Genomic DNA, 14,227 nt, shown 5'->3' with positions numbered 1-14,227 from the left:
GCGACAGGGTGAGTGATGAGCCGCATTACGCAGTTAATCCGCCTGATTGAATGTTTTGCTTTCGCCCAAATTGAAACATTAAACAACAGAGGACGAGAAGGGGCGGCCGCAAATCACTCATGAAAGATTCATCTTCTCCCCGCCCGGCCCAGGGAGGGGGCAGCCGGGAGCATTCTCTGCCGCACTACCCGCCCCCCACCCCCGCCCCATGCCTTCTCCCCTCAGCTCTGCAGTGGGATCCTTCTCCCCTCAGCTAGCCCCTGCTTGGCCCTTCTCCCATCAGCCCCCACCCCAAAACTGTTCTTGTACCCCTCGGGCCTCCGCACCCTAAGCTTTCTCCCCTCCTCCTTAGTCTTTCTCCATTCAGTTTTCCCTTTCTGGTCTCCCCTTCAAACACCCCCCCCCCCCCCGCTCCCTTAGCTCTTCTGAGGCCCCTACTCTCCTACCCCTCACTCTGCTTTTTCCTCTCATCAGACTCTCAGCGTAGTCACCCCTTATCCCCCCTTCATCCTGGGACTCTCTCCCACCTCCTCCTCCCATTCACCAACCCCCCCCCAACAGATCCCCTTCCTTTCATCCACCCTCACCTTCCCCTAGTGGACTTTCACCCCTCCCCTTTCCCCCCCTTTCCCCAACATAGAACTTCCTCCTATCTACCCACCCCACCTAGGACTTTCCTCATTAGCCAAACCTCACTCCTTTCCCACCTGCTTAATCCTACTCCCCCCCAACCCTGTCACAAACCCTAACCAGAGTTTCAGGGCCTTCTCTCCTGAAGTCTCCAGTTTTCCTGCTCCAGCTGGGGAAAGTTCTTCTCAAAGTCTAACCTAAATCCCTCCTGCCATTTCAGCCAGATTTCCCAGTAGTATCTGTACTCAGTGGGAACGAAGAGGGGACACAATTCCATCCCTGGACCTTCCATCCCAAAGAGAGGCTTTGGTTGGAGCAGTCTCTTCCTACCTCAGTTTCTCCATCTGTAAAATGAGGGAGTTGGCTCTGATGATTCATCTCTCCAATTCCCTCCCAGCCCTCCATCTAAGGTGTTTTAACCCTATGGCCCTTCCAACTCTCATCTCCTTGTTTTGTGACCTTGGCCAAGACTCTTTCCCTCTCTGGGCCTCAGTTTCCTCACTTGGAAAATAAGACAGTTGTAGTCGATGCAGGTCTAAGATTGGTTTCATCTCACAAGCATGTGATCCAAGAGCAGAGATCTTTCTCAGTCTTCATCTGGGTGACCAACCCTGGAGAGTCCTTTCTTTCTGCGCAGGAGGGAGCTCCCTCCCTCCTGGTACTGTGCAGCAGCTGAATCTATCTTTAAAGCAACATGATTCAGTGGAAAGAACCCTGAATTTGGAGTCAAAGGGCAGGGGTTCAAATGTCACTCTGATGTTTACCTCCTGGATGACCTGAGGCAAGTAATTCAGGGCCTCAGTTTCCTCATCAGTGAAGTGAAAAAATTGGACTAGATGCCATCTAAGGGACCTTCCAGCTCGGGCTCTAGGGTTCTGTGATCACCATAGTGTCCCTGGAGGTCAGGTGAGGTGTCAGGAGTTGGGCTTGAGGCCATGGGAAAGGGAGAAATTCTGGGCAGAGACACACAGAGGGATGGAGATGGGAGTCCTGGGAAGGTGCCCAAAAGGAGGCAAGAGCAGGGAGGGTGGGGTTGGTGAAGGGGAAGGAGCAATAGATTTAGTCAGAGGACACGGACTCAAATACGTCCTCATACATTTTACTATATGACCTTGGGCAAGTTATTTCTTCTTTGTGGGCCTCAGTTTTCCTATCTGTAAAGTGAGGGAATTGTATCTGATTATTTCTAAGGACTTGCTTCCACTTTAAAATTCTGTGGGGTATGTGTGTGTGTGTGTGAATCTGGAGGCTTGGGGGAGCCAGGGGATGAGAGGGAGGAGGAGGGAGAAGGGGCTTGAGAAGCTGCAGAGAAATGGAGGGAGAGGAGCTGGACAAGGCTGAGTGGGGAGAGGAGGGGGAAGCCCGAGCCGGGTGGGCTGGGGGGGGCTGCGGCCCGAGCGGGTGATCAATATTCGATTTAGGTTTTAATTCCGGGACTTTCTGAGTCTGTCAGCCCGTGATATATGAGCTCACACCAGGGCCGCCCCGACCTGGCCGCCCCTGGCCCTGACCACAGCCCCCACCCTGGCCACGGCCCCTGCCCTTCCCATGGATGGTCCCCATTCTGACCACAGCCCCCACCCCAACCTTGGCTGAGACTGTGACTCTTGCTTCTGTCTCAGTTCCTGCCTTGAGCGTGGCCTTCATCTAGATCCAGAACCTGTTGCCCGATACCCCCCAGTCCCAGGCTCCAGGTGACACAGCCCCAGCCTGAGCACGTACCACTGTCTCAGAATCAAGGTGCAGATCTCACTTTTGCTACTTACTGCTTCTGTGCCATTAGGTAAGCCCTCCTCCACCCCAACATGCTTCCTCATTTGTGAGATGGGGGGGTGCTATGTACCTTCCTTCCCACCCCCAATTCAGCCTGGTGGAAACTGAGAATTGTCTGGAGGCAAAGTGGAAAATCCATGCCCCAATCTTCCTTTGCAACTCTCCCCTCCCCCACCCCCCACTCCCCAGAGTAGGGCTGGACCCAAGAGCTTGTAAGGTGCACAGCTGACTGACTGATGATATATAGAGAAGGCTCAGCACACATCTGCATACATATGTGTGCATGTGCACATGCCACACCCATTCACATGCATGTTGAGTAGATATCTATGAGAATCTTTTCCTGTCAGATGGATGAGACCTTAGGATATAGAACATGAGACATTTCACAACTGGAAGGAACCCTCGAGGCCAACTCCCTGCATTTACAGATGAAGAGACCATGGCCAAGAGAAAGGAGAGGACTCACCCAAGGTCATCAGGGTATGGAGTCCATGTCTTCTGACTTCACTACGGTCATAAGCTCCTCACATAGTCAATTCAATAAACATACCTTAAGGACCTAGGAGTCGGGACCATAGAGCCAGAAAAGGAGGAATTCCTGCACTCACATAATGTACACATGCACACATATGTAACCTGTAGGCAGGGACACAGGCGATGCAGTACACAAGCATGTGCCTGAACACATATATTACATGTATGCTTTAGAGCATATGTGCGCAAAGAAACAACCCCACGTGTTCACATACATAGGTCATGGATACACTCCCCCTCCATATGCCTGCTATACACGCAGATATATCTATATCTATTTATCTACCTACTTATTTCTATCTCTCTCTCCCCTACCCTGATTCTCTAAGCATGTGAGAGCATATACTTGTATATACACCAGTCACAGAGCTGGAAGAGACATCTAAGGCCATCTAGTTCAATCCCCTTATTTCCCAGAGGAGGAAACTAGGCCCAGAGAGGTTTTATATATATTTATACACACATACATGTAGACTTGATACCTGCAGTGCACAAATGCACTTAAGATATATGTTTACATGCTCTCGATACACATGTCTATCTGTGTGCATGCACAGGAGAAACCTCAACACATGGGTATGTTTCCATGTACATTATTATGCATGTATGCCTTCACACAAGAAGTACGTACATGGGTATACAATATACCCCATCACAGAGACACATAGGCTAGTAATACGTGTATACACCAATGCACACACCTACCCGTATATACATGCTGACACACTTCTCTATAAACATCTAGGCACATGAACCTTTTGCTCAGGAATACACACAGACCCTGCTTCCTCCAGTCCTGATACTGATGCTTACCTGTGTGACTTTGAGCAAATCAGTTAACCTCTTTGGGCCTTGGGACTGGCCCAGATGATCTCAGATATCTCTTCCAGCTCTGTGATTGGTGTACCTACATGTATATGCTCTCACATGCTTAGAGAATCAGGGTAGGACAGAGGTGGAAAGAGCCCTGAATTTGGAGTCAAAGGGCAGGGGTTCAAATCTCCTCCCCACCCCCCCCATCTACACAGAGAGTCCATCACTGTATCTGTCTGTCTCTCCCTGCTGGCTTCATCTCTGTTCTATCCTTGTGTGTCTCTATTCCTGTCCTCACACCCTCATCTTTCCCAGCGTCTCTGTCTCCTGCACTGTGAATGTCTCTGTCTCAGCCTGCCTAATTCTGGGCCTTCCTCTCCATCTCAATCTCCATCTCCATCTCTGGGGGAAGATGGATCCTCAGCCCCTCGGATGACAATGCCGTCTGTGCAAACTTTAATTAACACTTTGAGTTAATTAGTTCGAGATCATTTAGGAATAAAATGTTTTTATTAGGGAGGCGGCGGGGCCGTGATGGATGGTGCCGATTCGCTCTTCCGCCCGCGGGGACAGGCGGTAAACAGGAATCAATCAGGAAGGCCTCCTCACTCCTCCCCCCAGACCCCCCACACCCAACACTCGGTCCCTTCCTCTCCCTTTCAGGTTCCCAGCCTCTCTCCCCCAACATCCAAGTTGTCTCTGCCAAGGAGCCTTTGGGGAAACTGGCATAACAGAAAGAGCATGGTATTTGGAGTCAGTGGCCTGGGGTTTGAATCCTGCCTCTGCCATTTACTGTGTAAGCCTGGACAAGCTTCTTCATCTGTAAAAGGAGGCAGTCCTTTATGTCTCTAGACCCGATTGTCCTAGCAGATTCTCTCCCCCTCTGAGACACTAGCTTCCCCACTTAGCTTCCCTCCCGATTTCCCCAGGGAACTTTGTGGCTGTGCAGCCTCCAGCTCCAGATCTCCGGTCAATCCCACCTCCAAGACCTGGACCCTATTCATTTGGAGGGCCCACCACCTCACTGGGGACTCCAGTGACAGGGACCACTTCTATTCTTCCTCCTAGGAGCCTGGTGACTCCCCCGTGGAGGTTCTACAGCCTGCCTGATGTGTTGAACTGAGCACTGGGCAGGAGACAATCCATAGACTTCCATTCCAAGCCCATCTGTGCTGCTGACACATTGTGTGACCTTGAGCAAGGTTCATCTCTCTGGGCCTCGGTTACTCCATCTGTAAAATGGGTGAGGGGACGATAGCTTCCCACCTACCAGAGATCATTGGTGTCCAGCACCATCTCCAAGGGACAGGAGTCCAGGGCATCCAGCACTGTCCCTTTCCCACTTCCCCTCCTCCCCTCTTCTGTTATCTTTGATTCTCTGAGTCTCTCCAAATCTCTGTGCCTCCAGGTCTCTGAGACTGTCTCTGTGAATGTCAGTGTCTCTCCAAGCCGGTGCCTCACTCTCTGCTTTCATTTTTCTCTCTTAGTCTGGGGCCTCCATCTCAGTCCCTCTGAATCTGTCTCACTGAGTTTCTATCTCTGATTCTGTCTCCCTGTCTCTGAGGCTATCCTTCCCCTCCCTACCAGGGTGATGACTTCATCAAGGGCGGGGGCAGGGCCTGGGCTGAGGCCGGGCCGAGGCGGGGGACGCGGGGGGCCGGGCCGGGCCCGGGGCCGATAAATCTTCATCAGGCGGCGGCGGGGGGGCCATTAGGCGCTAATGGGAAGATGGAGAGGGCCTGTCGGCCGCGCGGGCCGCCGCTCATTTGTCCTGCTTTCCACTCCATTGGGCGCCGCCCCCGCCCCTCCCCCTCCCTTCCCCCTCCCCCTTGCTCCCCCCGCAGCGCGAGCCCCATTTCCTCCTCCAATCCGCCCCCCGGGGCCTTCAGCTGGAGAGAACTGGGGGTGGGGGTGAGGATGGAAAAGGAGCTGGCGGGGGGGGCACAGAATCTGGGGAAGTGGAGAGAATATGAGTGTGTGTGTGTGTGTGTGTGTGTGTGTGTGTGTGTGTGTGTGTGTGTGTGTAGATAACAGAAAGCGGGGTGGGGGGAATGGAACGCAAGTGTCCAGTAGAGGATGTATATGTTGGGGGGAGGAGGTGAGATGACTGGAGAACTTGAGAGGGAGAGAAAGCCGATGTGAGGCTAGAACTTGGGCAACGCTGGGAGGAGGGAGAGGAAAGGGGGATAGATTGTGCAGGAAGGATGAAAGGAAGGGGGAAAGGGACAGAACTCTGGGGAGCACTCAGAGCACAGAGGTCTGTGAGGGGGCAGAGGAAGGCGAAGAAGAGAACCCAAGGGAACACTGGGGAACGTAAACTTAGAGAACATGGAAGGGCAAGGGGAGGAAGGAGGAAGAGAACATGAAAGAAGGGGGAATAGAAGTTGGGGACCAGAACGTGGAGGAGGAAGAGAACCCAAGGGGACGGAGATAGACCGTCAGGGACGAATGGAATGTGGAGAAGGAAGAAAATGACGGTGGGGTGGGAAGGGGAGGAGTAGATGCGACTACTGAGGGAGGCGTGGTGAGGAGGCTGGGGAGAGGGGCCAAGGGGTGGGACAGGCCAAGAAAGAGAGCCGAGGGTCCTCGGGGAGGAATAAGCGGGGGCGGGGGCAGCTTCGGGGTTGGGGCGTCCCTAGGGAGTTGAGCCTGGGTTCGGGGAGTCCAAGCCGCCGCCACTCTCGCCCCCTCTCCCGGACTCGCCGCAGCCCGCGCGTCCGCTCTCATTTCTTCGCCCATTTTTCTTCCTCTCCTGTCACTTCCACTCGGCTCACCCCCCCCCCCCCCCCCCGCCTGGCCAGACCGCCGCGCTTCCAGACCCCGGCTTTTTTCCCCTCTCGCTGCTGCTCTTGGCCCTCGGAGACCCAAGCATTCTAAACCCCAGCCTCCCACCACCGCCTCTCAGACCCCGGCGTCTGCGTAGTTCCCCCAGCGACTTTCAAGGGCCCAGTCGTCCCTGTGACCCAGGCACCCCGAACTCTAGCCCCCACCCCCACCCCCGGCTTATGATCCCATTGCTCCCAGAGCCCACTGCTCAGAGATATTGAACCCCCATCCCTCTGAGATCCCCCAGTATCGTGATCTCTCAGCTCTAACCCCTCCAGAACCCGGGCATCCTGAACCCCAGTCCCCACGCCCCTTAAGGAATCAGGCGTCCTGCCATCCCCTCCTCCTGTTCTCTGCCCCAAGTGCTGTACTCTAGCTCCTGGCTTTCCCTCAAGATTCGAGCTTTCTCTTTACACTCACTGGGACCTTGGGCAAGCCTCTCTCTGCGCCTCAGTTTCTCCCTTTAAAGTGGGGAGGAGCTGGTCTCTAAGGAGCGTTCCTGTTCTAACATTCTAAGGTTCTCTAAGTTTATGATTCTATATCCGGAGTCGGGACCCTGGGAGACCTAGACGCTCGGTGGTGCTACTGTTCCTCCGCCTCGGCTCCCTCAAGGACCCAGGCGTCGGACCCCTCACCCCTCCAGCCACCTGCTCAAGCCCTCTTCCGCAACTCCACCCTTGCAGAGAACAAAATTTAAGGGCCCCCTAGTGGTGAGAGAACGCGTGGGCGCAGAAAGCAGAGGCTGCAGGACTGGGGTGCAGGGTGGAGGGAGGGGCAAGGGGACTGGTGGGCTTGGGCCCAGAAAAGGCCCCATAGGGACCATCTTGAGATGTCCCCTTTCCTTTCTCACCCACTCCTCAAAGCAAAAGGACTAGGACCCTCCATAGGCCCCCTGTCCTCTGGTCCTGGCCAGGCCAACTCCTGCCTTCTCCCTCCTGTAACATACAGGTTTGGCCCCTACACTAAGCAGTCCAAGAGGGAAGGGGGGGGGGCACCGGAGCTAGGCATTGACAGGTGGAGCATCAGAGGATCTTGGTTCTGGAGCTGAAAGGGGATCTCAGAGGCCAGCCAATCCAACCCCCTCAATTTACTGACTTGGAAACTGAGGCCCAGGCAGATGAAATGATTTGTTCAAGGTCACACAAGGAGTAAGCATCAAAGACAGGATCTGAACCCAGGTCCTCCGATTCCAGAACTACTGCTCTGGACCACTTCCTGTGCCTGAGATGGAGGGGACAAAGACTGGGAAGGGGCTCAAAGATGGTGGAAAGAACACTGTAGTCAGAAGACCTGGGTTCAAATTTGGTATTCTACTACTTCCTACCAGTGTGATCTAAGGAGAGAGACTTACCTCTTTCTGGGCCTGTTTCCTCCTCTCTAAAATGGGGAGCAGGGAGGGGTTGGGTTGCTCAATTATTTCCAACCACCCTTCTAGCTCTAGATGCCATGAGATCATGAATGGAAAGGAGAAGTAGGGGAAAAGGCTGGGTCACCAGCACAGGAGGGCTGGGGGAAGCAGGGCTGCAGGGCTGGGGGGGGGGCAAAGGAGGGGACTGGGAATAGGGCTGGGGGAAGCAGGGCTGCAGGGCTGGGGTAGGGGAGGGCAAAGAAGGGGATTGGAGACAAGGTTTCAGGAAGGGCCCAGGGTGGCAGAAATAGGGTTGGAGAGACCTGAGTTCAAATCCATGACCTCATGCTATACATGCCTTCTGTGACCCTGGGCAAGTCACGAACCTCTCCAGCCCTGCTTCTTCGTCTATAACATTGGAACAAGAACATCTAGATTCCCTACCTCTGAGTGGGATTGGGCTGAAAGTACTTCAGGAACGTTAGCATGACAAGGAGATGGGAGGTTATATTTGTATTCTGACTGGCACTGAGCTAAGGACAGGAGGACTGCCAGGTGGATCCCTCCCCAAGCTTCCCAGACAAGGAGGGCAGAATCAGAGGACCAGTCAACCTCCTTTCTTTGGGTCTAATCTTTTCAGACCCAGTTGGATCTCTGGGGGTGTATAGGGGTGCTAGTATGTCCCTGCTTGTGGTGGAGAGTGGCTGCCTCCACACGGGACTGTGTGGCACTTGCCTGTGCTCATCCCAGGTGGAACCCCAAGAAGAATGGGGGTAGGGGAGCAGCCTGGGCGGGGGGGGGGAGGGAGGTCCTTAACCTTCCCTTTCTCTATCCCTGGCCTAGACCACAGGTGACCAGAGGAATTCACACCAATGGGAGAGCTTTCTCCTTCCTCAGTAATGAGTTTTTACAAGATGAGCCACTTCAGTTTCTTCTCCCAGGAGGCAGGCTCCTCCAGGGATCTGCACCCCCTGGATACCAGCTACACCCCAAAGCCTTGTCACTTGGAGCTCTACTCCTTCCAGGAACCGATCGTGGGTAAGCAGCCACCGCCTGTGTCTTCCCAGGCCTTGAATGTCTTCTACAGATCCCTCCCTTGAAGCCCCTATCTCCCGGCTACGAATGACTGGAACAGAGCCCTGTTTGACTTCAGGTGCACAAACTTGTGTGAGCTGAGGGCACTTAGGGGGAGGGAGGGAAGGATGTTCAAGAGGTGGAGGGAGGCTGATTAAGGCTGCCCCCTAGGTGTGAATGGGGCACTGCTCCCCTGCCTGCTGGCCTGTTTTGTGGCTGACACCCAGGGAGAATGTTGCTGTCTCCCCTACCTGCCAGGGGCCCTGGTGGCTATGAGGACTTCCCTGAGGGTTACTCAAGGTATCCAGGTCAGCCAATCCCTTTCCCTATGTCTGCCACTCTATCCCCATGGGGCCCTACCTTTGGTCTTGGAGGACCCCAGCCTCTGTGGCCTTCCCATTTTCTTTCTTTTTTTCTTTGCTTTTAGGCAATTAGACTTGCCCAGGATCACACAGCTAGTAAGTGTCAAGTGTTTGGTCTGAGGCCAGATTGGAACTCAGGTCCTCCTGACTTCAAGGCCGGTGCTCTATGCACTGTGCCACCTAGCTGCCCCTTGTGGCCTTCCCATTTTCCATGGGTCCTTACCCAATCAAGTCCCTAATACAATCCCTCACTGCCTTCCCATCCTTATCCCTCACGAGCTACTCAATCCCAAGGGCCTACCATGCAAATCTTCATTCTCCACTGGCCTTCCATCCAGATTTCCAGTTCTCTTGTGCTCCTCCTTCACGCTGCTCCTGTCCCTGTAGGACTCCCCTCTGTATCTCTAGCTACTCTCCTATAAATCCACTCATCCAAATCTACATCTGTTCCCATGGGCCTTTTCCATGGCTGTCCAAACTCATCTCCCATGGGACCCCCATCCCTCGCTCCATCAACACCTCCACAATTCTTCTCACCTGTCCTCTGAGCAGGAGCCCCCCATCATCCATAGCCATCCAGTGTGAATCTCCATTAACATCCCTCACCCCCATCGACCCTCCATCTCTGCTTCTTAGAGCTCTTCCTCTGCATCTAAACCCACGTCGTCTCCACAGCCCTCCTGTCCCCATCCCAGCTCTTCCCTTCTCGCTCTCCATCTTCTTTCCTCCCAGATGCATCCTATCCTCAGGGGCCCCTCATCATCTCTCTCTCCCACTCCTAAGAGGTCTCCCATTCATTTCCTCTCCTCCAGGGATCCATAGCTGAGGACTGGCTGGTCATGTGCTGCTGTCCAGTCTGTGGCCTCTGCCAGATGGCACACCAGTACAATAGCTCCATCATCTGAAATAAAGGCGGTTCCCCATCTCCCAAGTCTCTCAAGCAATTCCCTAAGGCAGTGTGGTCTGAGGATTTGCAATCAGAGGGCAGGGATTCTGTTCCAGGTGGCCTTGAGCAGGTCTTTGCCCTGCTCTGGACCCGTTTCTTCTGCACAACAAGGGGCTGGGCTACATTATCTGTGAGGACTCTTGTCTCTCTAGCCCTCAGAGTCATCCCCTCATGGCTTCCCAAAGGCTCAGCCAGCATTCCCATTCCCTGCACCCCAGCCCCATACAAAGACCCTCAGAGGGCTCTCAGAAGTCCCTAGGAGTTAGCACCACTCCGCCATGGCAGGGGTCATCAGAAATATCATGCTATTGATGGGCACACAATGTGGGGTGTTGGCCAAAGCCACATTCCTATGTAGAGGGCTGGACTTTATTCTCAGGCTATGCTTTCCCTCTGCCAGGCTCCCAAACTCTCCCTCTGCTCTCCTGAGGGGAGCTCTCAGGCAAGGCTGGCAAGGTTGGGCAGAGGAGGGGGGCCAGCAGGCTCGGTCTCCATGGTTCTAGCCTCCCTGCTCTGGGTGGGGGGCCTTCACACAGGCTCCATCTGCAGCTCCTCCCCATCGGTGGCTGCCTCCAGCTGGTGGAAGGCTGCATGGGATCCGATGACCACCAAGGTGGCTCCTGGAGCCAGAGGGGAGGACAGGAAGGTCAGGGGCTAGAATTCCACTCTCCTCACACACATACACCCCTCCCCCCCCAACATACTTACCCAAGACCCAGAAGACAGCTGAGCCAGCTCCAGCCAGCCAGAAGAACGGGAAAGAGATGCCCCCTGCCAAGGCATACTGATGTGCTGGGCTCACCTCTCGGCCTGGTGGAGACAGGGAGAGGGGACACAGGATGGGCCATCTTTCAGGGTCTCCCAAGATTCTGCCGGCCCAGCCTACCCCCACCAGAATCACAGACCAGGAGACTGATGGCCACACTCCAGTCCATACACAAAAAGGAATTCCTGCTGTAACAGTCCTCACCAGTGCTTGCCAAGCTTCTGTGGAAGGCCTCCTGAGAGGCAGAGGCCCCTTCTCCTACACTGCTGCCCACCTCCCTTGTGTAGGCCATCCCCAGGGCCCCTAGAGAACTCCTTCCTCCAAGCACTTCCTTGCATTTCTTTTCATTTATTTAATTATTTCTCTCCCTTCATATTTCAAGGCCCAATTCCAGGAACTCCTCACTGGCTCCCCTCCCCCAAGGGGATCTCTTTCCTGCTAGGAGTTTCCTCAAGGTCCATTAGCAATAATCCCTCCTGCAGATGCCCTCCCGGACAGTCCAGAGAGCTCTCTGTCCTTCAAGGTCAAGGTCACATGGCACCTCCTTCCAGGAAGCCCTCCCAGGGCCACCCCGAGGTCCGTCTGAGATCAGATCTGTCAGTGAGGGGAATGGGCTTCAAAGCCTCCCGGGCCCCTTCTGGCTCTAAACCTGTGCTCAGATAGAAGATGTGGCTCTTTCCCCCCAGCCTTGCTCTGGGGAGGTAGACTGAGCGAGAGGAAAATACCAGAGCCAAAGAAAGCACTGGGCCTAAGTGACCCTCATTTTACAGAAGACTTGCCTCGGGTTACTAAGTGTCTGAATCAAAATTTGAACTCGGGTCTTCCTGACTCCACATCTAGCACTCCTAGCTGACATGAGGCTGGGCACAGACTGTTCTCTAAAACCTCTCTGTGAAAAGCAGAACGCTGGCCCTTTAAGTGCTCCCGGCAGCTCAGAAGAGGCCTGTAAAGGGCTCCGGGCCTAGATGGTCCCTAAGGGCCCTTTCAGGCCTCCTGTGATGCCGGAAGCTGGGAGGGAAGCCAGGCCATTGGTGCCACCTGGCTGTCTAGATGTGGCCAGCTGGAACACCTGGGGCAGTGGGTCTTAGATTTAGCAAAGGGAGGCCCGCGTTGGGGGCCTTATTTTATCCACAGAGGCCCTGGGTGGCCGGTCCCACAGGTGGTTGAGAGGCAGAGACCGGGTTCAAAACCCGGCACCCACTCCCTGAGGGGTGCGGGGCAGCCTCACCGAAGAGGACCAGCTTGGACTGCAGAGCGCGCAGGTAGAGGATGTAACAGGCTCCGAAGAAGACCGCTAAGGCCACCAGGAGCATGGGGGACGTGACCCTGCGAAGGCAAAGGGCGAAGGCTCAGAGGCTGGCCAGAGAGAAGAGAATGGCCGCCTGGCGGAGGGCTCGGGCCCCACGCTGGGACCCTGACCAGAGGGCGGAGCTTATAGAGTGGGCACCGTGGGGGGGGGGGACTTCCAGCCAAATTGGGGAGGGGCAGGCTTCTCATTAAGTCTGCGCCCTGGGGGCGGGGCTTGCACCGAGGCTGTGCCCTAGGGGCCAGGGGCTCGCAGGGGTTTGCGCCCTGGGGGCAAGATCTGGGGGAGGGGCGGAGAGGGGCTCACACGCAGTACAGGATGAGGCCCAGGAAGACGAAGACGTAATTGCTTTGGTAATGCTCCACGTTGCGCACCAGGCGCTGGCACAGCTCGCCCAGGTTTCGAGGCCGCGAGAAGCGCCGCTGGTCCAGGAAGGGGCCCCAGGGCCGGATGGTGGCCCGGCGCTGCTCCAGCCACTCCCGGCCAGCTGAGCCCGCCGGCAGCAGCTTGGGCAGCAGCGTCCTGGGGCAGACAAGGAAAGTGGCTCGGTAGGGGATGGAGATAAGTCCCAGAGTGCAGCAGGAAGTGGGGGACCAAGACATCTGCGTCCCGAGGCAGACCTCGAGGGGACTATGGGAGAGGTATGCCTGAATAGGGCCGAGCTGAGGGCTCAGGATGCCCGAGTCCCCCCGCCAGGGGCAGGGCGGGAGGAATCAAGACAGCTGGGTCTGTGATAGGAGTCGGTGGTTCAAGACGCTAGGATTCCCCAGAGGGTGGGAGCGTGGGTCAGGAAGATGGAATCGCTGGCCCCACAGCTGGGGATCTGGACACCTGAGAAGGAGGTAGGGCTAGAGGATGGTGGTAGCTGGGGGTCTGGACGCCAAGGTCCCAGAAAGGAGAGTTTGGGAGGTCAGGATACCGGGATCCTGGGACGGCGAGGTGCCTAGGAGATGAAATGGGGGTCCAAATTCCTAGGTCTTGGGGGTGGGGTTTGACAGGACTGGTGATATGGCCTTCCTGGGTCCTAGGGAGTGGGCTGGACTCGTAGGGTTGGGGGGAGGGGGCGTGGAACTGGGCATCTGAATTCCTGGGTCCCCGAGCATGGGATAGGGGTCTGGACTACTGGGTAAAGGGGTAGGAGTGGGGGGATCTGGCCTCTTGCAGAGGTGGGGAGAGACTGGGTATCTAGATACTGAGGGATGGGATGGGGGTCCTGACTCATTCAAGGTTGAGGGATGGACGGGACTGGATATCAGAATTCCTGGTTCCTGGAGGATGGGGGTCCAGACTCCCGGGTAAAGGGGTAGAAGTGAGGGGCCTGGACTCCTGAAGGGTTAGGAAGGGACCAGCTATCTGAACTCTTGGGTGCCAGGGGATGGGATAGGGGTCCGGACTTCTGGGCAAGGGGGTAGGGATGGGGGTCCGGACTCATGCAAGGCTGGGGTGGTGATGGACGGGACTGGACATCTGAATTCCTGGTTCCTGTAGGATGGGGATCCGGACTCCTGGGTCCCGGGGGATAGAGGTCCAGACCCCTGGGTCCCTGCTCACTTGGCACTGATCCCTGGATCCTCCACCTCTGTCCCGGGGTTAAACAAATCGCTTCCCGCCGCCATCGTCTCCAGCTGCTCCTACGGCTGCGGGGGGACAGCAGTGAGAGCCTCGTCGCCGCCTCCGGGAGGTCCCCCGGGGCGCGCCCCCCTCCCCATCCTCCCGCTCCCCGACCCCACCTTGCTCACCTTCCGCTGCTGCTGCCGCCTCCGCCTCCGGATCCTATGTGGCTGCGGGATCGTTTGTCGTGACGAGGAGGCTGCTGGGAGTCGTAGTCCGAGGGGGTATGGTGGGG

At 55.8% G+C, this 14,227-nt stretch overlaps 1 protein-coding gene and 1 pseudogene across 3 annotated transcripts; one reads left to right on the top strand and one right to left on the bottom strand.

The window, feature by feature from the left end:
* The first annotated feature begins 6,363 nt into the window (after positions 1–6,363).
* On the top strand, positions 6,364–10,288 carry LOC110220076 (uncharacterized; annotated as a pseudogene). Its single transcript, XR_013482621.1, has 4 exons — positions 6,364–7,289; positions 8,771–9,094; positions 9,173–9,388; positions 9,548–10,288. The product of XR_013482621.1 is annotated as an uncharacterized LOC110220076 (transcript).
* A 351-nt stretch (positions 10,289–10,639) lies between these two features.
* Positions 10,640–14,220, bottom strand: RABAC1 (Rab acceptor 1). Of its 2 annotated transcripts, none has more exons than XM_021003921.2 (6): positions 14,112–14,220; positions 13,933–14,018; positions 12,688–12,903; positions 12,304–12,401; positions 11,018–11,119; positions 10,640–10,929 (listed from the first exon to the last, which is right to left on the bottom strand). In XM_021003921.2, exons 2-6 carry the CDS (start codon positions 13,995–13,997, stop codon positions 10,838–10,840), a joined length of 573 nt encoding a protein of 190 aa, XP_020859580.1. In that variant the 5' UTR covers positions 13,998–14,018; positions 14,112–14,220; the 3' UTR covers positions 10,640–10,837. The 2 variants fall into 2 exon arrangements, with proteins under 2 accessions (XP_020859580.1, XP_020859579.1); XM_021003920.2 differs by having other exon boundaries at positions 14,121–14,220.
* Positions 14,221–14,227: the final 7 nt, after the last annotated feature.

This window comes from Phascolarctos cinereus, unplaced genomic scaffold (assembly GCF_003287225.1).
Source record: "Phascolarctos cinereus isolate Bilbo 61053 unplaced genomic scaffold, phaCin_HiC Scaffold_726;HRSCAF=1367, whole genome shotgun sequence".
NCBI classification, from domain to species: domain Eukaryota; kingdom Metazoa; phylum Chordata; class Mammalia; order Diprotodontia; family Phascolarctidae; genus Phascolarctos; species Phascolarctos cinereus.
The sequence above is the reverse complement of the archived record's forward strand: the minus strand, read 5'-3'. Positions and strand labels throughout refer to the sequence as shown.